The sequence below is a fragment of the Saccopteryx bilineata genome, chromosome 1, assembly GCF_036850765.1.
Source record: "Saccopteryx bilineata isolate mSacBil1 chromosome 1, mSacBil1_pri_phased_curated, whole genome shotgun sequence".
NCBI lineage: Eukaryota > Metazoa > Chordata > Mammalia > Chiroptera > Emballonuridae > Saccopteryx > Saccopteryx bilineata.
The window spans coordinates 42733656-42759503 of NC_089490.1; the positions used below are offsets into that span (position 1 = coordinate 42733656).

The 25848-nt window shown below is 37.3% G+C and overlaps 1 protein-coding gene across 3 annotated transcripts in view; it reads left to right on the top strand.

Moving 5' to 3' along the window:
- The window catches only part of ADGRB3 (adhesion G protein-coupled receptor B3), a 788922-nt gene that overhangs the window by 736827 nt on the left and 26247 nt on the right, over window positions 1-25848 (top strand). For 2 of the 3 annotated variants that reach the window (XM_066253172.1, XM_066253176.1), the window contains 5 exons: window positions 2970-3068; window positions 3401-3572; window positions 16547-16642; window positions 18652-18691; window positions 24025-24668. In XM_066253172.1, coding sequence (XP_066109269.1) covers window positions 2970-3068; window positions 3401-3572; window positions 16547-16642; window positions 18652-18691; window positions 24025-24668 — 1051 coding nt within the window. The remainder of the gene's footprint in view (window positions 1-2969; window positions 3069-3400; window positions 3573-16546; window positions 16643-18651; window positions 18692-24024; window positions 24669-25848) is intronic. The other variant, XM_066253185.1, reaches the window with a different exon arrangement.

Genomic DNA, 25848 nt, shown 5'->3' on the forward strand with positions numbered 1-25848 from the left:
ATAAAATAATAACTGGAAAGAATGAAAACAAGATAAAGTGGCATGTGTCTTTTTAGAATATCTCAAACAGAAAATATCATCTTCTCTCTTTTGCTGAAATGCAGCTTTGTTATCTACCACATATTTTAAACTGCTTTATCTTACCTATCTGAAATTAAGGAGACTACTACTCTACCAGGGCCTTGTACAAATCTCAAGATTATTTCAAAGAAGGCAGATTTTCTTTTCAGGGAATTTTTTATAGTATTAATAAACCAAATTAGACAAAAATTGTATTTTCTAAAAAAACAAAAAATCATTGAGAAGGGAACTAGAACTTGTAGACTTCGAGACCCTCCCCATCTACCCCCATTCCTACCAGGATTATACAGACCACCCAGAGAGAGCAGAGAAATGCCCGAGTTCAGACTCTGGCGCTCGAGTGCATACTGGTTACATCTAAACTTATGGGAAACTCAATTTTTCTTTTAATTGTTAGCACTTTTTGTTTTTACAAATGCAGAATTTCTCTTACAACAAAGAAACAAGTTTTATTTTCAGTTGCAGCAACATAATTTGGCATCTAGACTGTGTATTCTTCATAATACATTAATTTCCATAGTGGCCATGCAAACTAGGAAAAAATATTAGGTTTCTGGGAACTCTATCTCTTCTCTGCTCCATTCATATACAGGGGTCCCCAAACTTTTTACACAGGGGGCCAGTTCACTGTCCCTCAGACCGTTGGAGGGCCGGACTATAAAAAAAACAACTATGAACAAATTCCTATGCACACTGCACATATCTTATTTTAAAGAAAAAAAACAAAACGGGAACAAATACAATATTTAAAATAAAGAACAAGTAAATTTAAATCAACAAACTGACCAATATTTCAATGGGAACTATGCTCCTCTCACTGACCACCAATGAAAGAGATGCCCCTTCCAGAAGTGTGGCGGGGGCCGGATAAATGGCGTAAGGGGGCCGCATGTGGCTTGCGGGCCGTAGTTTGGGGACCCCTGATGTATAATAACAGAGTTCGAAGGGTGCCCAGCCAGTTCATAGCAAGCATAATTTTTAACAGTTAGCTCTGACTAAGGAAAGTTTCTGTAGGCCTTTTAGCCAGTGTCAAAACTCAAAGAGAAATGAGCATTTCAAATATTGTCTTAAAATAAAATTTTTAGCAAAGTCTAGACTTATTCAAATTACTCTTTCTTTCAAGACTAAAATACTTACGTTGTGTACTAAAATTATTTTTAAGTAATCTTTAGCTTTTCAATCTAATTTTAGAGCGTAGATGCATGGTGTCCTTAAAGTTAAGAAAGGTAGCCACATCCGTGCTTGAAATACTGACACCAAGTAGCCTACCTTCTGTGATCAAGGAAACAATAAATGGCTAATTAATACCTTTTAATATTAATCTAGTGAGACTTAACAAATTGCAGACCCTCAAATGAATATTTAGGGCAGTGGTGTTCATTCCTGTTTGCTCATCAGAGTAATTATGGAACTCTAACAAATACCGATGCCTGGGTCCCATACATTAGTCTTTGTAGTTGGGTGTATACATTTGATATTCAGCTGCTGTGGAGAATTTTGGTCAAGGTACTCACTTGGGAGTAATTTCAAAAGCATTGGCATGCCCATTGAAATATTCATAAACCCCAGTGGAAAGACTGCTGATTCTCTATTATTTTGAAAAATTTAGGCAGATGTGGCTAGTACATATGTCCTCAGTTAAATCAGTAAAGGGAATGATTTAGTATTATATTCCCCATCCCCCACATTTAACTCTGAAAGCCTTGACTTTTCTCATGAGGTCTACAGATCAATCTACTTACTTAATAGCTTTCAGATTTATTATCCCATCCAATCACTACTACAAATGAGTGTACTTCTTTAAAAGATACCAGACATTCTGAATTATGAGCCTCTTGTGATTCTTTCTGTTCTGCGGATTTTATTTTACACATAATAATGTAAGTCCACTATAATATTATTAAGGAAAAAAACCTACTGGGCTTATAATTTAGACATAAACACCACATGGGAATGGATGAAAGAAATACATGCAGAAAATTATTTCAAGGTGTTTTGAATTTTGATTCAAGTAATTTATTTTTGGTTTTTTCCTAAGAGGATTATAATAAAACAGACATTTTTCAAGGACTCTTTTCTAAAGCACAGTGTATATGAAGCTTTGCTATGTAGTGTAACTTTGTTTTATGACAGTAGATTAAACTTGAATTATTTGAATCTAAATTTATCTGCACAATTCTCTAGACTAGAAGAGACCATATAAATGCTATTAGATGGTGTCTATGACAAAACATTTAGAAAGAATATTTTGAACTTAATTATTATGTTCAGTGTGATTATATTAGAGCAGAAAGCTATCACCCTTTTTATTATCAACTAATTTCATCAGCCCCTATATTCAGATCATCCTAAAATATAAGAAATTTCAAAATATCATTTTGTGACAAAGGTATGCCTTGTACAAATGACTAAAGGCCTAAATTAGGTATCTTCTTTCTATGTTGGACTTCTGGGATACATATTTACATATCAAATGGTTTTAATTGATATTAGGAGCCTTTTGCAAATGATAATGAAAAGTTAGGAGTCCTTACTTTTTTTATCAGGGGTCTGAATAAAGGGTTTTCACTGTATGTCAACACAAAAATATGCTTATGTTTATTTAACTCAGTGTATTGGGCAACTTTGGTCTGTAGACACAAGGACCATTTATGGTGTAAATGATTGAAATATGCATTGCATGCTACAAAAGCCCAAATTATTAAAAGGTAAATGTTACAAAAATAATGTGTAGTGTAAATGCATCTTGTAAATGACCTAGAACATTCATTTTTGATCAATATACTTTTCTGCATGAAATCGTATTTAAAAGCTAACTTACCACAGCAATTTTTTTTGGTGACAATTCAATATTTTGTTCTTTTTGTGGGTGTTCTGTTTGTTTGCAGTCAGATGAGTGAGCCTCATAGCGGTTTGACGCTCAAATGTGCCAAGTGTGGAGTAGTTTCAACAACAGCTTTGTCAGCCACCACCGCCAGTAACGCCATGTTAGTCCCAATCATTTACATCTTCTTGTTACAAATCTTTTATGGTGCATGTGAGAGAATGCTATGATGGAAAAAAAAATATCATGTTTGCTAATACGTATTAGAGCTAAAAGCATACTTAAATATTTATAATTGGCAACTACCTTTATAACTATTGTGGGATTATCTATAAAAAAATTTTAAGAACTATTGAATGTTTATCTGCTTTGTGGTTTCCAAGTTAATGGCCTTGGTGCCACATAAAAAAAGAATGCTTTGTTGAATGGGGGTTTGGTTATTTCTGGGGCTATGACGGGCTGCTTCGTAATGTTGCTTTCTCTGTCTCTTCACAGGGCGTCTCTTTGGAGTTCCTGTGTGGTGCTGCCCCTTTTGGCTCTGACGTGGATGTCTGCAGTTCTGGCCATGACAGACAAACGTTCCATATTGTTCCAAATACTTTTTGCAGTATTTGATTCATTGCAAGGCTTTGTGATAGTCATGGTCCACTGCATTCTTCGGAGAGAGGTGAGAAATATGATTCTTGTGCGCAAGACGAATGATGCTTAGAAGAGTATTTTCCTGGTTTACAAATTTCTTTTTATATCTTGATCTTCAGCTTAAAGCTAGGCTTCTCTAAAGACAATGATTTGGGAGTCAGAGCTAAAATGAAGTTTTAAGGCAAAGTTCTAGAGGGCTTCTTAGATTCTGAGAGTGATAAATTAAAACAAATGGGACTTGGGACTGTGCAAGGGAAAACAAAACAGGGCCAGAAGTGCCAAGAGCCAGAGAGAGTAGATGCAGGAGAAACTATGATGGAGTCGTAGGTACAGATAAGTCTGTTAGAGAAACTGGTGGGTAAGAGGGTACAGAGTCACATTAGAAAAAGGCATAGTTCATGAACATAATGCAATAATATTTCTTAAACCCATTGCTTAACTCGTGTGTCTACACACAGCATATTTCCAGTCCTCATACTTAACTAGTTTGTTTTTAAATGAAGATGTGGAAGATTAATGAACAGTTCTGTGGTCTCTATACCAAATGAAGGGTAAAGTTGCTGAAGATGAATGATTTTGATATGGGCGTTTATCCTCAGAAAATACAAAAAAAAAATGCACAGTAGAGCATGATAGGCAGGAATTGTCCCCAAGAACTGGACATCTATAATTATAGTATTTCTCCAAGACATGATTGAGATTATTGTCAGTAGTGAGGGAAAGAAGTGATTTTTCAAAGTTGAGACACTAAGTTGCACCAAAATCATCCAGAACAGCAATACATTTCGGACATGAGTTGTTGAGGAATAAAATATTGTTTTCCCACCAGTGCCAAAATTATTCTGAGTGCTTGTAAGCATTGACAATATTTATAAAGTTTATGAGTCATTTTAGCATTTACTCTGGGAATAGCGGCGACTAAAACACACAATGACACAGTGCCATGCTAATAATCTTGAGAAAACAGTCTAGGCTGTTGTTTTGCTTTCTCTATCTTATTTGAAAATTGTATTTTGATGTGCACATTGCAAAAAGACACATGTGTATATGAGTACACACACATACAGTGATATGTGAACATAACCAAAGGTTCTTACCTAATTTACCAGATAGGGAGAACAATATTTCTGAGCCACGTCAGTATGATACAGATGTAAGCAATAAACCTACATGTGTGTTCTAAAAACATTATATGATGAAAAACAATGAAAACAGAAGATGAGTCACTTCACATTGCACAAGGAGGGTATTTAATCATTTTTAAAATCTGATTTAATTCTCAATTGCCAAGCTTCACTATTATCTCATTACAAATTCCTACCTACAATAGATGCATTAAAAATCTTCCTAGCCCTGGCCGTTTGTCTAGTGGTAGAGCATTGGCCTGGTGTGTGGAAGTCCCGGGTTCGATTCCCAGTGAGGGCACACAGGAGAAGTGCCCATTGGCTTCTCTACCCCACCCCCCTTGCTTCGCTCTCTCTTTCTCTCTCTCTCTCTCTCTCTCCCCCTCCTGCATCCATGGCTCAATTGGAGTGGGTTGGTCCTGGGCACTGAGGATGGTTCCATGGCCTCAAGTGCTAGGAAGAGCTCAGTTTTGAGCATGGCCCCAGATGGGCAGAGCATCACCCCCTGGTGGTCTTGCTGGGTGGATCCTGGTTGGGGTGCCTGTGGGAGACTGTCTCTGCCTTCCCTCCTCTCACTGAATTAAAACAAAAATTTTCCAAGTATCAAATTCTTTACAGACCAAAGTTAAGTAAATTTTAAAAGAAAATTGAGTAACATAGGACTCTCTTATTCTCTAATTATAACTCTTTCATGGGTCTTTTGTATTAATATTATCTCTAATATATTTATGTAACAAAATTATCCTGAGATTCTGAGTAGACACATGATAGGCATTTTTGATTGACAATTAAGGATGAATGGTGTGGGTTTTTAGCAAGGTACATGATATATCTGTGTGCAATTTTCAGAAGATATTAATACATTAGGTGTTAAAAAGGAGAAAAGTGGCCCATCTCTAAGTATCTCTTTTCCTTCAGAAATAAGCTTTCTATATAGCCTTAAGCTATGATCAAAATGTTCACGTTTTAAAGTGACAGATAATTTGATGGCTTAGTATCAAATTTTTGCTGTTTACATGAAGAAAAATATTTGGCATAAAAATTTATTTCCATGAGAACTATTTTATACTTGCTAATTGGATTAATAACTGTCAAAACATGATTTCAGGATAATTAAATTAAGTCACAATAAGTGCTACTGCTAAAATAGTTTCTGTAAATATGTTTTCTGTATTAATGGAGAATAAAAGTATGGTTATTGGCCTTGTTAATGTTGCATTTGCAAAGATTAGTTCAAATTGAATAATTTTATAGCTGATAAATTAATAGCAGAGTATCATCACTTGCTTTCATTCTAACACTGAAATAAATAATTGCGTATCCACAGTTCTCACATTGATCCTTAAAAATACCCTGAAACATTCCTGTAAAGATACAGAGTAGATTTCATTGATAGGGCAGGTCTCTTTCAGAATTCCCCAGAAGTTGTTTCTGAAAAACCAAATGAATCTTCTTTAGATTTTGTAAATTCCAAGGAGCTCATCATAAGGAGAGCCCACTGGGTTCACAGAAATCTTTTTGATCTTCTACATGTATACTACCTGATAATAGCAATGGGTCTATTTTATATTACCTGTGATGATGATGCTCCAACACTAACCACACCCCAGGAGCATAGAAGCATCTTCCTATGTCTTCAATATCTCCTGTGAGCAAAACACTCCACAAAAATGTGCCAAAGTAAATGGACTAAATAGCTGCCAGTAGACTGCTAAGTAAGGACTCCTCTCTATTAGCGTACTTGATAATCCTATGGAGGATCCTAAGGATACAGTGTTATCTTTACCGCTTTTTTCACTTCAAACTGTTTTCTTCAAAGTAACTCAAAAAAATTTGTATGGGTTTTTCTTTTCTTGGAAGTGTATAAACAATTTAAGAAACACTTCCTTCAGTTTAGAGACTAGATAAAAGATACACACACACACACAATATATATATATATTGTGTGTGTGTATGTGTGTGTGTGTATTTTTCTGAAGTTGGAAACGGGGAGGCAGTCAGACAGACTCCCCCATGTGCCTGACCAGGATCCACCTGGCATGCCCACCAGGGGGCGATGCTCTGCCCATCTGGGGCATCACTCTGTTACAACTAGAGCCATTCTAGCACCTGAGGCAGAGGCCACAGAACAATCCTCAGCGCCCAGGCCAACTTTGCTCCAATGGAGCCTTGGCTGCAGGAGGGGAAGAGAGAGACAGGGAGGAAGGAGAGGGGGAGGGGTGGAGAAGCAGACGGGCGCTTCTCCTGTGTGCCCTCCTGTCTGGGAATCAAACCTGGGACTCCTGCATGCCAGGCAGACGCTCTACCATTGAGCCAATTGGCCAGGGCTCTATATATTTTTGATGCTCACTAATATAATTTGGTTGTTTTCAGTCTTAATTTAATGATTGTTTCTATGTGAATTCAAAAGGCTTTACCCATATTTACTTTTGCAATCTTCCTGCAAAGGAGGTGGATGGACACAGGGGAGGAATATAGCTTTGCAGTTTAAGAAGGAGAAAAGAAATGAGATACTATAACAGTGTCATTTTAAATGTGACGTGCTTAGGGCTTAATTTATTTTAAAAGTGCTTTTGCTCTTAGTGGGTCCATTTTAGAACCAAAATTATTTCAAGTCAAGAGGGGAGGGAGATTTGCTCTGGTACTGTGAACACAATTATATTACTCTTAAGAAAAAGGCAAATTAATTATTTGCATAGCAATTGGTTGTGACCTCCAAAGCTGATATGTTATTATTTAAATTTCACCAAATTTGTATATTTGAAAATACAGTCTCTTTTTCTAGAATACCTTTCTCTTTTAAATTGCTTTGGTAAATGCCTCTGACAAAAGCTAAAACAAAAAGAGGCAGAAAGCATTTTTTAAAAATTCAACCACCTGATTTATCACAACACATTACTTTCAGTAATACCTAGACCTCGGGCTAATATGTGTCATAAGACAAAATCTTACAGAACAAACATAGATGCTTTCCTTCATTGATCAGTCATTTCTTGATTAGAGTTCATTTGCATTAAGCATGTAAAGGCATTTACTATTTACTATTCTCCACATTGCTATGGAAATGCATACTACACAAGAGTTAGGAAATCTTTGAACTAGTTACTGTTGCTAGGAAACCACTTTCTTGGTGCCTGCACATTCTTCTCATCTCTCCTGTCTCTGGCTGTGTCTGGCTTTAACACAATTGTACAGCTTGATGTCAGATGGGGGAAAATAACAAGATTGTGATACAAAATAAACGACAATAAACCCTTTCACTCAATGGAAGGAGAAAAGGAAACTGTTTAATGGGTAATATTGTAGTATCGGTCTTTGAGGACCTTGTGTAGCATCAGAAGCAGAGTCAAGCTCCTCTTTTCTCCTTCCCCGCTCTGGCAGGAGTTCCAAGCTGCACAAGATGGGGTCCCCGAATCTCCATCCAAACCCATGAGGAATTTTGTAGCAACATGCTTAAAATAAACATGAACAGATTTTTCTTTCTCTCACTTGCCTCTACCTTTTCTTTTTTCCCCTTTTTTCTTATTTCCATTAAGAGTATAGATAAATAAAATAATTTATAAACACATGACAGCAAATTGTAAAATAGACAAGCACCCTTACTTATCCTATCTAAAACTAATATTCTCCCCAAATAAAACATTTTAGAAAAATAAATGAAGCCAATAGTGGTGAAATAACTAGATAGCAATTTGAAAAGAGGTCATAGTGCAAAGAATACAGTTCTGATGGAGAATCACAGGAATGCCATGCTTGACTATTTACATAGGTATGACTCATTACAATGGAAGGGTTTATCCCTTCGTGAGGGGCGGGTGGGGCTTTCAGTTGGTCTCTGAGGATGAGGGAGTAGATGACAGGACACTTCAACATGGAATGAGTCCTGGGGAGGGGGGAATGTTGTTGGAGGATCTAGGAAGTGGAGGTTTCAAGTACAGGAAGATGAAGAGTGGTTATTGGACATATGGTTTCCATAGAATGGAGTTTGTGGTAAATAGTAGCGTTGATTCTTCTCTGGTACCACCGGGAGCACCTGAAGACAAAAAGCAGGTGATATTATCCTGGACACAGTAACTCTTTTTTTAAAGGTTTCAACTGCAGCACTCAAAGAAAGACAATACTGATGACATTAGAGCATTGATTAAGCAATGTTTTAGACTAGAGCTTTCATGTTTGAGGTATTTAGTTGCCATGGTGAGAACCATTGTCAGTGATGTCATGAAGAAAGTTCAATAGATTTTAAAGAGTGAGTGGCTCCCAGGTGGGAGAGTTACGTTACTCATCCTAACAATGTTAGCTTGCTCAGAAGAAAGTTGGGTATGGATGAGGGTTTAAAGGAGAATGGAGTGGGTTGCTAAGAGCTTTATCTTTTTCAGGCTGGATTGAAGGGTCAAAAAGAAATGCAGGTCTAAAGATTTAAAAGGGTTTAAAGATTTCTGTTGTTTTGTTTTTAATAAAATAGGATGCGTATCTGCAAACAGGAGAATGGCTCTAGTTACCACAATAAAGCTGGATTTCATCAGAACAGAGATTAGGGAGCACAAAGACTGCCTGCCCTTAAATAGGAACATAGACAGGACACAAGCGAGGCCAATATGCTTATGTTCCTGTATACATTTCCAAGAAATCGCCAACCGCCCCTTGCCCAACAGGCATCTCATTTCTTAGGCAGGGGAATATACCATATTTTCCCATGTTTAAGATACATCTTTTTTTCAAAAAATTTGGGGTCTAAAAACTGAGTGCATCTGATTCAGTGATTGTAGATTTTTTTTACTTGCATTTCCTGCTTTTTCATGCTTGTTTTTGCGCTCATTGTTGAGGACAGTGATTCGTCATCAGACACAGATGAGGACAAGCTAATAATGGATGGGAGTTCTGACAGTGATGAGGAATTGTATGAGTTTATGAGGAATAAAGCTTGAGTTCAATAACTTTATGTAATATATTTTTTCCCAATTTCGGGCCCCCAAATTAAAGTGTGTCTTATACCTGGGAATGTCTTATATGTGATAAATCCTTCCCCTCTTTCCAGAGTGGGTTTTCCTGACTTGAGCATTATGGCAATTATATCATGAATATTTACATCAGTCTTAATCTACATATGTAGTACTCTAAATCCATACAAAGCTTTAAGAGCCTAACAAGAGCATATCATCAGTGAATAAACAGACACAGAGTCTGTAGCAGAGATTGGCAAACTCCGGCCAGCTGCCAGGTAGCGTGCCACCATGGCCTGCTGTCATCCAAAATTCCGAGTACCCGCCATATGCACAGGCAGATCCCACCTCCCTTCTCCCTTCAGAGCCCTGGGCTCTGCCTTGCAACATTGCTGACTAATGGCAGGAAGTTGCACATGTCTGGAATAAAGGTTTAAAATAAATATAAGAAATAAGAGGTCATGAATGAAGTGTTAACTTTTTGCCTGGAAGTGAACGGCAGGAGGCTGGAGTGCAGTGTCCTCTGTGGAGGCCGGGGAGGCGGTGGCTGGCGAGAGTTTCCCTTTTCTCCTGCTCACACGCGCACACTACGGAAACACTGTCACCTCTTTCAGGTCATGTATGTGAACTGTCATCTAGGGAAACTTCTCTGACCCCAAAACTGATACAAAAAAGGAAAAAGCTACAATTTTGAGGTTAAATGAAAGATCCTTTAGGTGTTAGAGCAGCGATTTTCAACCAGTATGCTGCCAGAATTTTTAAAATGTGCACTACCTATTTTGTCAGGGGGGAGGGGGCATTGACCTCTTTTCCCTTAGATTGTCAAAGAAAACACACACACACACACACACACACACACACACACACACACACACTACCACAATAGCCATCCCATGTGAATGAATCAAAATTATATATTTTTTGTCAGGTCAGCCAAAAAGCATTTTGTATGGGTGTGCTGCAGAGTTTCAGTAATTAGGTTGTGTGCCATGAGATGAAAAAGGTTGAAAATCGCTGTGTTAGAGGATTCCAATAGAAAGTCATTAGGACTGAAATTGGGACTGAAGTCCATATTTTTCCTTCAGTCTATAGCAAATGGCAAACCACTTGCACCAAAGAAGTGAGGTGATATTTTAATAATGTAAAGTCATTCGTGTTGCTTCTGTCAATTGGCATAAGGCACCATGAAATTGAGAAAAATCTTACTTTTTCATTTAAGGATTAAATTATAGGAAATTTAATGTGATCACAAAGAACCATGCCATTTGTTCAGACAGAAATCAAGAGAAACAATAGTCGACATTAGGTTCAGGAAGAAAATAAAAATACATAACACATAAGAAACTCCCTTTACCTCTAGTAACAATCTCAAATTCTTTCAAGAATGTAACTTTTTTTTTTCCTTGGCTTAACATGATCCTCAGAATTACTGGAGGTAAAAATGTCTTCTTCAAAGGTGTAGATTCAGGGTCTGAGCTACGCGGTGCGAAACGCGGAGCTGTTTCCAACAGCGCAGCTCTTTGCTGTGATGTTTCTCTAAACTGCAAGGCTGCCAAACAGCGCTCCGTGCTCTTCCCCAGCGCTCTCTGAATCTGCCACAGACTTTGACGATGACACTGCCCAGCTGTGTTCAGAGCAGGACCAGCCGAGAGCCCTCAGCTTGCTGCTGCAGAGCTGAACGGAACAGCTCTCCCCACGGGACACATGACAGGCAGGAGCGAGACACACCCCTGCAAACTTCTTTGAACTCATGTCTCATCCAGGAATCCATCTACTATAAAAAGGTTTATAGCTTTTTCAAGAATTTTCAGAGCAGCCCCAGCAGGAAGTAGTTGGGATAACTTGGGTGGTGCTCCTGTTGGATACTTTCAGAAACAACCTTGATAGCTTGTTCTTTTCATCTCCCCTTATTTTTGAAGATGTTTCTGGCCATTCTTTTTTTTTTTCATTTCACAACAGGACATCAGAGTTCCTGAAAGTCTCCTAAATATTTCAAGGCTATTTACATAGTCAATCTTTTTTTTGTTTTTTTTTTAATACAGATTTTTTTAAAAGATTTTATTTATTCATTTTAGAGAAGGGGAGAGAGAGAGAGAGAGAGAGAGAGTATGGAGGAGCAGGAAGCATCAGTTCCCATATGTACCTTGACCAGGCAAGCCCAGGGCTTTGAACCAGCGACCTCAGTGTTCCAGGTTGACACTTTATCCACTGCACCACCACAGGTCAGGCTACATAATCGATCTTTATTACTCCCCCCCCCCCATTCTTTTTAGGTGGAAGACCTATCACAGAGTTTTATAAAGAGAGAAGATTTTTGAACTCTAGATTTTAACTGTGCCATAATTTATGTTAAATATGTAATTATTCTAGACAGGTCTATTTAAAAATTGCATTCCTAGTGTAATATAAGTTTACAGACTCATGCATACAGAGGACAGACTGACAGCTGTCAGAGGGGAAGTGTAGGGGGCTGGGTGAGAAGGATAAAGGTATTAAGCAAAGGGCAAGACTATGACTCATGGACACAGACAAAAAATGACGATTGTCGGGGGTATGGGGGTGGGGAAGAGAAAGAGGGTAGAGGAGGGTAAATGGTGATGGAGGGACGTGACTTGGGGTGGTGAACACGCAGTACAGCATACAGATGATGTGTGATAGACTTGCATACTCAAAACCTATATAATTTTATTAACAAATGTCACTCTTAAATTTAATAAAAATTTATCAATATCCCACAAAAAAGGCTATTACAGGAACTCAGAGTTATAGTATACTTTAACATTTAAAAATAAATTTTAAATGAAATTGCTACCTGACATAAGTGACTGTCCACAAATAGTAAGACAGCTTAAAGAGTTTAAATAATAACATTTGCATCTTCTAACAATTATTTTTCTTAAACCTTAATCACAAGACAAGAAAGACATCGTGACTATTATTGTCCAGCATTGTAAATATGACTCTTGGCATAGGTTTTAATTTCAGGCTGGGATGGCCAGATCTAGACTCTGTCTCTTCTTGTTTGTTTTCTGTGCTTTCTCAGTGTCTGGAATTAAAGTTCTTGTAGAAAAGCCAATTAATTATCAAAATGTTTCCAAATAGCTGCAGATGCACTTTTCAGGTGTTGTCTTTGGCTGAAACACCCTTTTCCATGCTGAGGAAATAGTGTGGACCCTTCCCTGACAGTGTTAGACAAATATTTAAGGCTAATTCATCTAGATTGCCTGAATGCAGTTTTAAGATTTTTTAAAAATCAAACAGAGTGTTTGGAATAAGTAGGATTTCTCCTGCAAATCTTTTTTTTTTTTTTTTTAAAGACAGAGAGAGAGACTCAGAGAGAGGGATAGATAGGAACAGATAGACAGGAACGGAGAGAGATGAGAAGCACCAATCATCAGTTTTTCTTTGCGACACCCTAGTTGTTCATTGACTGCTCTCTCATATGTGCCTTGACCGTGGGGCTACAGCAGACCGAGTAACCCCTTGCTCGAGCCAGCAACCTTGGATCCAAGCTGGTGAGCTTTGCTCAAACCGGATGAGCCTTCGCTCAAGCTGGTTACCTCGGGGTTTCGAACCTGGGTCCTTCACATCCCAGTCCGACACTCCATCCATTGTGCCACCGCTTGGTCAGGGTCCTGCAAATCTTTTTGAATTAAAAGTGAGAGAGGCACTAAAAGTGTTAGAGAATTTAAAACTTAAATTATGACATTTATATGACCATTAAAATGACCTTGAATTTACTAGAGGACTTTTATGCTTTTCTGTTTTATATATTTTTTCTGAATAATATTAACTGATTCAAGAAGTTTTACATCATTCCCCAGTATAAAAATGCCCTTAGTCCATTGTCATATTTGGGAGTTGGTAGTTTAAGGTATTAATTCTTTTGTGTCTATCTTATGAAAAAAGATATTTCTTAATATTTCCTTCAAGCTCTCAGATGATTTTAAAGAGAAACTTACAGAAGTTGCTTTTGCATATTTCATTTTGAGACAAAAATATCCTTGACAGCTACACTCTAAAGGTCTGAAAATAGAGTGGTTAGTAAGCACCAGTTAAATTAATGTTTGGATTACCGAGTGCCACCTTTATATTTTATGTATGCTGGTATTCAGAAATAAATTTGAAACAATCTTCACATGACAGCTCTGGCAAAGCAACATTTTCTAAGATATTTATCATCCTTTATAAATTTGCTTTAATAGTTGTCTCAAGGCACAAACAAAAATTCAGCATGTACCTATTTTTTGACATTGGTTCTTAGGATTTTTTTTCTAAAAACATACTTTCTTAGTGGTTACTTCAATGCAAATTTCTGCATAACAGAAATTGGTGATCATTGGGTAAACTCTAGATTCATTACCAATTTTTGATTATTAATATATCACTTATATCAGACAGACAACTCTTTGTTCTTTTTTTCCAGGAAATCCCAGATTTAGAAATTAGAATCAAAGAATGAAAAAGAGATCAGAGAGCACTGAGTCCGTCCCCCTCCCCCTTAATTCACCTCTAGCATGGTCTCATCACCAGGACTAGAACCTGAGGAGGAGATATACCAGTGGACAAAGGTCTCATGATTGAACCGGTTTGCCAGGACTCTCTGGTGTTGGCTAAACTCCTTGTCACTTTTCAAATCTTGCAGTTTGAGAAAGAGGCTGCTAATGACTTATGATATAGGTGAGAGGAGCTGAAAACAACTTAATAGGCTCCGATTTTTTCTGCCAAGCACATATACTGCATACAGCTTGTAATGAAACGGTGGCAGGATATTTTATATCTGGATTGGGTTTTTTTGTTCTTTTTTGTTTGTTTGTTTTTTGGAGTTTTTTTTAGCAAGAGAGAGACAGAGGCATAGACAGTGAGAAGGACAAAGACAGACATACAGGAAGGGAGAGAGATGAGAAGCATCAATCCTTTGTGGTGGCACTTTAGTTGTTCATTGGTTGCTTTCTCATATGTGCCTTGATGGGGGGGGGCGGCAGGAGGGGGAGAAATCCTGCCTGGACAGTGACCCCTTGCTCAAGCCAGCGACCTTTGGGCTCAAGCCAGTGACCATGGAGTCATGTCTATGATCCCATGCTCATGATAGCTACCCTGCACTCAAGCTGATGAGCCCCCACTCAAGCAAGCAGTCTTGGAGTTTTGAACTTGGTTCATTTGCATACCAGGCTGATGCTCTGTCCACTGCACCACTGCCTGCCTGGTCAGGCTGTGCTTTTGAAAAATAAAGATCATTAGGTGGTTTACCATGGCAGTCTCTACATTCAGCAGAATAGGGGGAATGCCACTGCATCCATGCTTTGTATTTCAATCCAATAAAACAGATTATGACAAACATGAAGGAGAGTGTCAATGATGTGAAGTCCAGAAAACAAAATATTAGTAAAATGACTTTGCCATTGACTGGGGAAAAAACTACTTGTGATGATGTCTATCAACAGCTTGTTAAGAGCTTAATGAGCCACAGGCAGTGGAAAGGACACCCTGGTGCGGAGGCATCACGTGATCAGAATAATTATGGATCCTCTGTTTGTTATTCATCTATTCCCATTCATTCACTTGTTTAATAAAAGGTATAATGTTCTTTGAATTTCCTTGTGATAACTTTGTTCTTTGCTTAGTATCCAGTTGTGAATGGATATTATGGAAGTTTGGCTTTGCCAAGTGACCTTTTTTTTCCCCTAAGACAATCAACCAGAAACAGAGTGTTTTTGTTATCTTTTTTTTTTAATTTATTAAATTTAATGCAGTGACATTGATAAATCAGGATACATATGTTGAGAGAAAACATCTCTAGATTATTTTGACATTTGATTGTGCTGTATACCCCTCCCCCAAAGTTAAATTGTCTTCTGTCACCTTCTATCTGGTTTTCTTTGTGCCCCTCCCCTCCCCCAACCCCTCTCTCCTTCTTCACCCCCTCCCCCCACCCCCCACCCCCACCCCTGTTGCCATCACATTCTTGTTCATGTCTCTGAGTCTCATTTTTATGTCCCTTCTATGTATGGATTCATGTAGTTCTTAGTTTTTTTTCTGATTTACTTATTTCACTCCGTATAATGTTATCAAGGTCCATCCATGTTATTGTAAAGGATCCGATGTCATCATTTCTTATGGCTGAGTAGTACTCCATAGTATATATGTACCAAAGCTTTTTAATCCACTCGTCCTCTGACGGACACTTGGGTTGTTTCCAGATCTTCGCTATTGTGAACAATGCTGCCACAAACATGGGGGTGCATTTCTCCTTTTCGAGCCGTTCTATGGTGTCCTTGGGGTATATTCCTAAAAGTGGGATAGCTGGGTCAAAAGGCAGTTCGATTTTCAGTTTTTTGAGGAATCTCCATACTGTTTTCCACAGAGGCTGCACCAGTCTGCATTCCCACCAGCAGTGCAGGAGGGTTCCCTTTTCTCCACATCCTCGCCAGTTATCTTTTTGTCTTACTGTGTTTTGTTTTTACATCAGGGCATACAGTACTTGAAGGGAGACAAGAGTGTCTCACCAATAGGATTCCTTATGTGAGACATCAAAGTAAAATCCCAAATCGATTTTATTCAAAAGATCATTGAGTAATCTCATTTTTCACAATGTGCAAAGCTGTTACAACGATTATGCCATACCAAATAGTAAATCCCCTTTGGAAGACACACACATCCTTTGTAACAGTGGAAATAAATCTTCCCTCTGGTGAGAATTATTAGTGTCGTGCCAGACATAGCCATCCCAACACCTCCCTCTATAGATTACGGCAAGTGATAAAGGTACCCCACCTAGAGCAAAGTCGAGGTACACCAGTATTTGTATTAGGAAGTAAACAAAATGGATATTAGATTATAATAACAATGATAATCTCTTTCTCTGTTGATTGCCAATATAGACATTATCTGATCATTTTGAAGAAGAAAATGAACGTTTGTCATGTTTTTACCCGCAGGTTCAGGATGCATTTAGATGCCGACTAAGAAACTGCCAGGATCCAATCAATGCTGATTCTTCGAGTTCTTTTCCTAATGGGCATGCTCAAATCATGGTGAGCATGGCTTTTATTTTCCCTCTGATTGTCGATAGAGTTGTGATTTCTCAAGGGAATAAACAGATATTCTTATTAGTAAAATAGTGTCAGCATCCCATTTTGAGTGACTTTGGCTTGAGTTTATTAACAGGCTTAGAACTTGAGTACCAAGTAACTATTCTATCTGGATTGTGTAGGTGTCCAGGATCCGTTGCTGGCTCTGTGGTATATCGAGTATGGGGTTTCTCAGCAGCACTAGAGAGAATTCTCATCCTTTCAGGGAATTAGGATAACAATGTCTCCAAAGGGTTATGTTTGTTTACAGATCAAAACGATGGACCTGTGCTTCTAGTCTTAACGCAGTGGTTCTCAGCTGTGGTTGCACGTTAGAATCCTCACTCAGACCAGTGAGGTCAGAGCCTGTGGTTTGGGACCCAGGCATCGGGGGCTCCCGTGTGCAGCCTCACAGGAGAGCTACTGCCCTAAACTCTAAAGGGCAGTCAGGCTTCCAGTAACAGTCAGTTACTGTACATGAGCTCTGGCTGTTTTGGGAATTAAGGAGTACGTTAGACATAACCACTCTGGTATATTTTAGAAATGAGATAATTTTTAAACTATTTCATTAAAATCAAGAGTGTTGCTTTATAATATGTATTTTAAATGAAATCTATTGGGATAACATTAGTTAAAAACACATCAGTTTCAGGTGTACAGCTTTATAATACAACATGTATACTCCAGTGTGTTCACCACCCGAAGTCAGTCCTCTTCTGTCACCATATACGTGAGCCCCTTTACCTCCTCACCCTCCCCGACATCCCCCGCCCCCTCTGCTGAACACCAGAACGTTGTGTCTATGAGTTTGGTTTTTTTATTTTTCCCACATATGTGTGAAATCATAGTTCTTATAGTTGATTTATTAGTGTTTTTTTGATTAGGCAATGTAAAAATAGTCCAAATGATATACTAGTAAGTTCCAGTAAGACTTGAGAAGGGATCAGTGATTCCTTATGAAAACAAAATAAATACTAATATCTGGAATTTAAAATATTGATTAAGATGATATCATTTAATTTTACAATGACAAAAATAAACTCATTTATTTAAAATAAAAGTTTAGGGAAAATATGAGGATGGAAACTAAACTCTAGCAGCTTCTAGGCCAGATTAGTATTGCTTCATCTTTAATTTTAATTCCTAAGCCTGAAAGCCTTTGGTCATATTTGAGTGGAAATGGATTATTAGAAGAGAGTGGTTTGACAGACCTGTATTATAATATACTATATTGCAAACACACACACATACACAAAGTGAATGCTTAAAAAATAACAAAGACATTTATTGAAGTATACTCATAATAGTGTTCATTTTCATCTTTTCACTATGGTTTAAGGCAGTGGTCCCCAACCTTTTTTGGGCCACAGACCAGTTTAATGTCAGAAAATATTTTCACAGACCGGCCTTTAGGGTGGGACGGATAAATGCACAGAATAAAATTATGCGACCGGCGTAAAAACTGTGGTATTTTTATATATAATTGTCGAACTTACTAGACAAGCGTCAAGAGTGAGTCTTAGTCGGATGTAACAGAGGGAATCTGGTCATTTTTTAAAAATAAAACATCGTTCAGACTTAATTAAATACAAATAAAATGGAAATAATGTAAGTTATTTATTCTTTCTCTGCAGACCAGTACCACATGGCCCATGGACTGGTACTGGTCTGTGGCCCAGGGGTTGGGAACCACTGTTTTAAGGAATTGCCTTAAAATTTTGTCCTTGAAGATGGGTATTGTGTTGCCTTTTCAAAATTGTGTGTCATGTTTCCATTGATTTTATTCAACATTTGGTCTCTAGGAAATACTCTTGGAAACAATTTAATTATTCCTTGAGAAAACTCCTTCCTACAACACAGTAATCTGGGGCTGCCTAGTCAGATAACTGTAAACTTCAGATAATCTGGTTACTAAAAGTTACCCGAAGTCCTTATTAAATGATGATTCTTTGCTTTATTATTTCTTGTTACAGACAGACTTTGAAAAGGATGTAGACATTGCTTGTCGGTCAGGTAAGAATATTTGGATTTTGAAACTAATCATTAGAGATGTTAAATCATTTTCCTGGATTTTAATTTTAATGAAAATGCTGTCATTTGTGCAACACATTTATGTGGTGAATAAAATATTTGGATTTCTATTTATAAATAGACTCAAATAGAAATAGTGTACTGTAAATAGCAGAATGGGATGTATGGAAGAAATGAGAGAGGAAGAGAGAGAGAGAAAGAGAGATGAGAAACTATAAATGGTTCATTGAGAGCACCATGACAGCAGAAAAGCATTAAGTTGAATGCATAAGCCTTCCCATTCCACTGAATACTGGTTGTCAGGTGTAACGCCCGTCAATCTAGTCTCTCTGTGCCTCAGTTTCATCATCTATGGAATATGAGCTGTTTTAAGGATGAACAACACTGTATGTATGTGTATCATAGCCCTTGTTGTTCTGTTTTTCGAGGAAACAAGAAGAAACCATTCAGCACACCCTGTCTTACATTATTAGTGTCCCATTGACATTGCCCCTGATGGTTGTCCTCCTGCCTATGGCTAAACTCTCACCAAGAGTGGGTGACTCAAGGTTTTAAAAAGAAAACCAGATTTTATTTTTTGGATGATTCCAGTTGTCGAATTGCTTCTTTATATTGAGACAAAAATATACCTTATTCTACCTTTAATTAATTAGCATGTAGAACAAGAATGGATCACTATTTCATCAAAATATCCCAGGTTCGGGGAGCAATTATCACTAAGCCCAATCCAAGTTTTGTTTTTTTTTTGGTCCAAGCTAAACAGTGTTTCCTCATTCATTCCTCACAGCATTTTCCCAGGAAGACATGGTGCCCCAAGTAGCCTCCAATTTGTTAATAATTTTAAATTATGGTACCCAGATGTATACATATGTAACTAGCCTTTATCACAGTAGGCTCTTCACTTACACCACTGCTCTGAATTTGCATCTGATTACATAGCAGCTCATACTATACTAGTAACAAACAACTAGTTGTCATCTAAAATTATTGAAAGTTTTTGTTGTAGCTGTCAGGGTTTTCCAAGTCTAAGATTATATCATGGTTCTGTTCATTTTGTTGTTTTGTACCTCCCCCTTGAAGAAAAATCTGTCCTTTGCATTTATCTCTAATTGCTGTTATCTTACCAGTTTCAGGTTAGCTTTCTATTTATTTGAAATCATTAGGCCTGACCTGTGGTGGTGCAGTGGATAAAGCATCGACCTAGAATGCTGAGGTCGCCAGTTTGAATCCTTGGGTTTGCCTGATCAAGGCACACATGGGAGTTAATGCTTCCTGCTCCTTCCCCCTTTCTCTCTCTCTCTCTCTCTCACTCTAAAAATGAATAAATAAAACAAAAAAAAATTGTTAAGCCATTGAAAGTTTGATTAGCATACCTTCTAATTCTTCATTCCCCAGCCACCCACCACATTCATACTGCTTCTACGTGTAGTTTTCAGATTAAACTCATAGCCTTTAAACATCTATACAGAGTACGAGATCACAGAATTGTCATAATAACAAGAATATGAGAGACTACTCTCACAGTTTCATTCCCGAAACCAATCAAAACACTATGTAGAATATAGTCATAGCAGAGCAGTAAAATATCTATCATTATTTGGTAACTCACAGTGGACCTGTGTAGGGTCTCAGGAATCACTCCGTCCTGTTTAATATCTAACAAAATATTGCTAAGACACCATATTTGGTTTCCAAAGTTGACCTTGTCCCTTCTTGGAAAATTGATTAAACTCTTTTCCCTTGCTTCATCCACTTTCCATAATTTCTTGAAGAGCACTAGTCACGGTGCCAGGTTTCGCATTTGTGTCCCAATGGACACAATGTGGAATGTGGTTTGCCTGAGTCTGGAAGCCTGAATTTGTTTAAGATAATTAGGTATTTATTTAACTCCTTTTTACCTACCTTCAATTTAGTTTCCTTTCTACTTCTTTTGGTGTATTGTTTACAGTTCTCCTTGACAGAGAGGCAAAATAGGAACTGTCTAGTCTTCCTTTATCAGCTATTAGCATTAAAACAGTGGTAATCAAAGTATGGTCCCCTGAACAGCAGTGCTAGCATCACCCAGGAACTTGTTAGAAATGGAAACTTTCAAGTCCTGCCCCAGAGCTACTGTGGGCTTGGGTAGAGTATTGATCTTCCAGCCAGGTAATTCTGATGTATTTTTAACTAGCAGTGGAGAACCACTGTATTAACCCATCCTAACGAGCTGTGGTCTCACTTCTTAAGTATCCATTCTATTCTCGTTAAATTATCTCCTTTTTCCAAAATTCACATAATTCTGAAATTTAGTATTCCTAATATAAACCTGTACCATTAATTTAATAGAAAATATTGTTTTAAATGTTTTCAGCTGTCTGTGCCCATTTTAGCTGAGCTCATCAGGAACTTGCTGAGTTTTTCTAGAGATTTCTGTCCAAGTGATATATTCACTTTTAAAGTCTAACTCATGGACTCTGAATACTCTTTCTCTAAGTTTTGTTGAAATTCACTTTCCCAAAAGGGTGGAGTATATATCTGATTGTGTAAGATATTCAGGTGCATTTGGTTTTGTCTGCATTTTGCCTTTTACAACTTGAATAATTTCTCTCCAAAGTACCATCACTTCAAAATGATGTTTGTTGGTGGTAGAGATTTTTTTATGTGTATATTCAAATTTTGGATATCCATTTTAAGCAAGTCTAAGAAGCTGACATTTATTCTATATAAAGTAGACACTACTTTATGAGAATTACCTTTCCCCAAATATTTAAGATAACACAAATTTTCAATAAACATGATGGTAATTTGATAAAAATGTGATGACTATAACTATAAGTCATATTACATTTATACAAAACTGAATGAATCTTATACAAATGCACATTATGAAACCAATATTCAGTATTAAGATTTTCTTTATAAAGGTTCTTAAAGTATAAAGTTATATGTTCTTAATGTAATATGATAGGTTCTTATAACCTGCCTTTAAATTTCACTGCTATAAATTTTGAATTCAGTTTTATATACAGTTAAGGATTAAACCTGACCAGGTGGTGGTGCAGTGGATAGAATGTCAACTTGGAACACTGATGACCCAGGTTCGAAACCCCGATGTCACAGGCTTGAGCTCAGGCTTATCTGGCTTGAGATCAGGCTTACCAGCTTGAGCCCAAAGTTTGCTGGCTTGAAGCCCAAGGTTTCTGACTTGAGCCCAAGATCACTGGCTTGAACAAGGGGTCACTGGTTTGGCTGGAGACCCCTGGTAAAGGCACATATGAGGAAGCAATCAATGAACAACTAAGGTGCCACAACTATGAGTTGATGCTTCTCATCTCTTTCCCTTCCTGTCTGTCTGTTCCTGTCTGTACCTCTTTCTCTCTGTCTAGCTTTAAAAAAAAGATTAAAAGTATTCTTCCTTAACTATGGAGATTTTTTGAAAAGTATTTTACTTAAAATATCATTAAACTATTAACATACTTTGCCCTTTAATATTTTCATGTAGATTGTCCCTAGAAACCACAATTTATCACCAGTTTATTATTTTAAGCGGTTTAGAAATAACTCTTTTAAATCAAATTATTCTAATACAAAAGTCACAACCAAACTGGATTAATAAAAAAACATGTTTGTCCTGGCTGGTTGATTCAGTGGACGGAGTGTCAACCCAGCGTATGCATGTCCCAGGTTAATTCCCAGTCAGGGCACACAAGAGAACTGAACATCTGCTTCTCTCCCCTGCCCTCTCCCACTTCTCTCTGTCTTCCCTTTTCACAACCAGTGGCTTGATTGGTTCACTTATTGGCCTCAGGCACTGAGGATAGCTCAGCTGGTTCTAGCATCAGCCCCAGACAGGGGTGGTTGCTGGGTGAATCTCAGTTGCTGTGCATTCGCAAGTCTGTCTCACTATGTCCCCTCCTCTCACTAAAAAAAAGAAAAGAAAAAGAAAATGTAGATTTAATATGATTTTCCATGTCTAAAGTAAAGAGACCCAATCCAATAATTAAATTTAGTGCTTTTATAGATAAAAGATACTTACAATATGATGTGTGTTTTGAAATAATTTCAAGGCTTCTCTTCTTTGTAATAGGGAAACACATCTGTAGTCTATTTTTCAACCTCTGCTTTAATGCACAATAATTATGCTATTTGATAATTAGATAATAATAGATAAAATTTAACATATCTGAAACTGGTCAAGCAGAGACAATAAACCAGGTATTTTACAATTTTCTATGCCTAATGAAAGTTTCAATGGCCACTGCTCTGCTTTGTAGCTAGGGTTGCGTTAGGTGTAAATGTTGAGCCAAATTGCACTCAGTGTCATTCTGTGTGCTTTCAGTACCAAAATTACCAAGAATATTTCTTCAGAATTTCATTCTTTTATACCTCACATTTGAAAGTTTTTCACAGCTAAGCATGGTGTGAGTCATTCTGCCTCTATTATGCATAAAATATAGCTTTCTCTTTTATAGAGAGCTAGTAAACATAAAGATATATTTTAATAAAGAATTGTGAACTCTTTTGTTGATTTGTTTATTTTTGTTTGGTTTGCTTTTTGTCTTGAACCCTCTCTTACTATAAGGTATCATAGTTTAAAATTTTTTTTTCTAAGTCATTATCTTTCAGCTTTAAAATGGGATGGAGGTTGCAGAAGCTTAGACGGTTTTGATTTGTTTTGCTTGAACTCAATTGGCATTCTAGCATATGGACTAATCTTGAAAAAAAATTTTCTTTTCCTAATGCAACTGAAGATGATAAACACTTTTGAACCCTGCTTCTACCTTGACCATATGGACTTCATAGATAAAAATGCCCCTTAATTTTTAACATACATAATTTTTGGAGGGATTTCTGATGCAGTAGAATGAATTCTTATTGATTACCTCTTTAAAGAAGTATTTTAATGATTATAACTTGTAGAATACTTTAGGGGAAAATCCTTTACAAAAACGTCAAATTCATGTGAAATATATCCATAATGTCATAAAACCCTATGCAGTAGATTGATGGAGAAAACTTCTCTGGTAATCTGCCTTTCCCCTGAAAAAAAATGACTCAGAGTTGTTTAAGAATAGGCGACTGAGATCTTTGAAAGTCCATTAATCAACTTTCAGATGTATTTTACCTGTGAGCTACCTGAGGTCTATGAGAGTGTATCAGAATCAATAACATGCAATTGAGCAATCTAGACCATGCACAAGCAGTAGATATGCAATTTAAAAATATTAATTCTTTATTTTATTAAGGATATTGTTTAGTAAAAAGAGAACAAAATGCCATAATGAAAAGTAAGGAAACATTAACTTTGTTATGAACTTTCATGTTTGAATTCACAGTTCTTCATAAGGATATCGGGCCTTGCCGAGCAGCAACAATAACAGGGACGCTCTCTAGGATTTCTTTAAATGATGATGAAGAAGAAAAGGGATCAAACCCTGAAGAACTAAGCTATTCAACTTTGCCTGGAAATGTCATTTCTAAAGTCATTATCCAGCAGCCCACAGGTCTACACATGCCAATGAGTATGAATGAGCTGGGTAATCAATGTCTGAAAAAAGAGAACAGTGAATTGCGGAGAACTGTGTACTTGTGTACAGATGATAATTTGAGAGGGGCTGATATGGACATAGTCCATCCTCAAGAAAGAATGATGGAGAGTGACTATATTGTGATGCCCAGAAGTTCTGTAAATACCCAGCCATCAATGAAAGAGGAAAGCAAAATGAATATTGGCATGGAAACATTGCCACATGAAAGGCTATTGCACTACAAAGTAAATCCTGAATTCAACATGAATCCCCCTGTTATGGACCAGTTCAGTATGAACTTAGATCAACATCTCGCACCCCAGGAACATATGCAGAATTTATCATTTGAGCCCCGCACAGCTGTGAAGAATTTCATGGCCACTGAGTTAGATGATAATGCAGGACTATCAAGAAGTGAAACTGGATCAACCATATCAATGAGTTCTTTAGAGGTAAGCAACAGAATGAACTTGTCTTGGCATTTGGAATATAGAGAGAATGAGAGATTGGTTCATGTGGTACTGGACTGAGGGAAAAGAGTCCCATTAGCTTTTGCGGTTATGTATCAGTAAGAATTTTTGGCACATTGGGCCTAGAATATTCTGGATGTATGTTTTTTCCAGTAGTACATCAGAACCCTCTCTCTCAAGGTCATGTTTTAAAAAAGAAATCCTCTATAATTAAAAGGATACCTTGAAGTCATAATTCTTCATAAAGCAAGTAGAGCACTCATAAAGAATAAAACCCAGAAGATCCTCTTGACATTTCTCAGGTACTACAGGTCTTTGGGTGGTTAAAGACATTTCTGGTTAGAACTACAAACTTAAAACAAGACCTGGATTTTCTGTGAGGTCAACTGTTAAAAATAATGAAATTGAAATGTGACTGTAAAGTCTACCATTCCACAGGTTATAAACTATGACTATGTTAGATCAATCTCTCTCAGAGTAAATGTTTTGCTCTTACAGATAATGTACCACTGAAATTTTGTAACTTTAGTTGCGACCTCTCAGGAGGGATATAAATTGAACAGGCTAAGAGTTGGGACTCAGAGGTCCAACCACAGGGCTTTTGAGAAAAAGCAAACTACTCTTGTTTTCTTTTCTACTCATAAAGTAAGTAGAGAACAATCAACAGCTATCAAAATCATTTATGTTGTATTATAATTAATCAAGCAAGAGCTAAAGAATATAATGTCTTATTTTCTTTTGACATACATCCTGTTACTGTTTTATATGTGACTTTATATCCCTTTCCTTGAAGTTTTGCTATAAAGTCGCTGCTGATACACTTGCATGTGTTCAGTATAAATGTAATACATGCATTCTTTAAATGGATTACCAATTGCTTTAATATGAGCTTATTTTATAAGACATTATCTAGAGAAAGAAACTAGAATGTTGCCTACCCTTTCCATCAGAAGTATGCTCAGAATGCTATGCTCTGGTGTTCCAAAGTGCCAGAGGCAGCTGTCTCTTCCATCACCCCACAGTCACGTCTTCTGCTAGGTCCAAACAGAGAGACATCCCGAGAGGCTAGAGTAACTTGGTGAGTGGTGATATTTTGAGGTTTTTCCAAACTGGATCAAGGAAATTCTAGACCAAAATGAGAACATCGGTGGATTTAAAACAA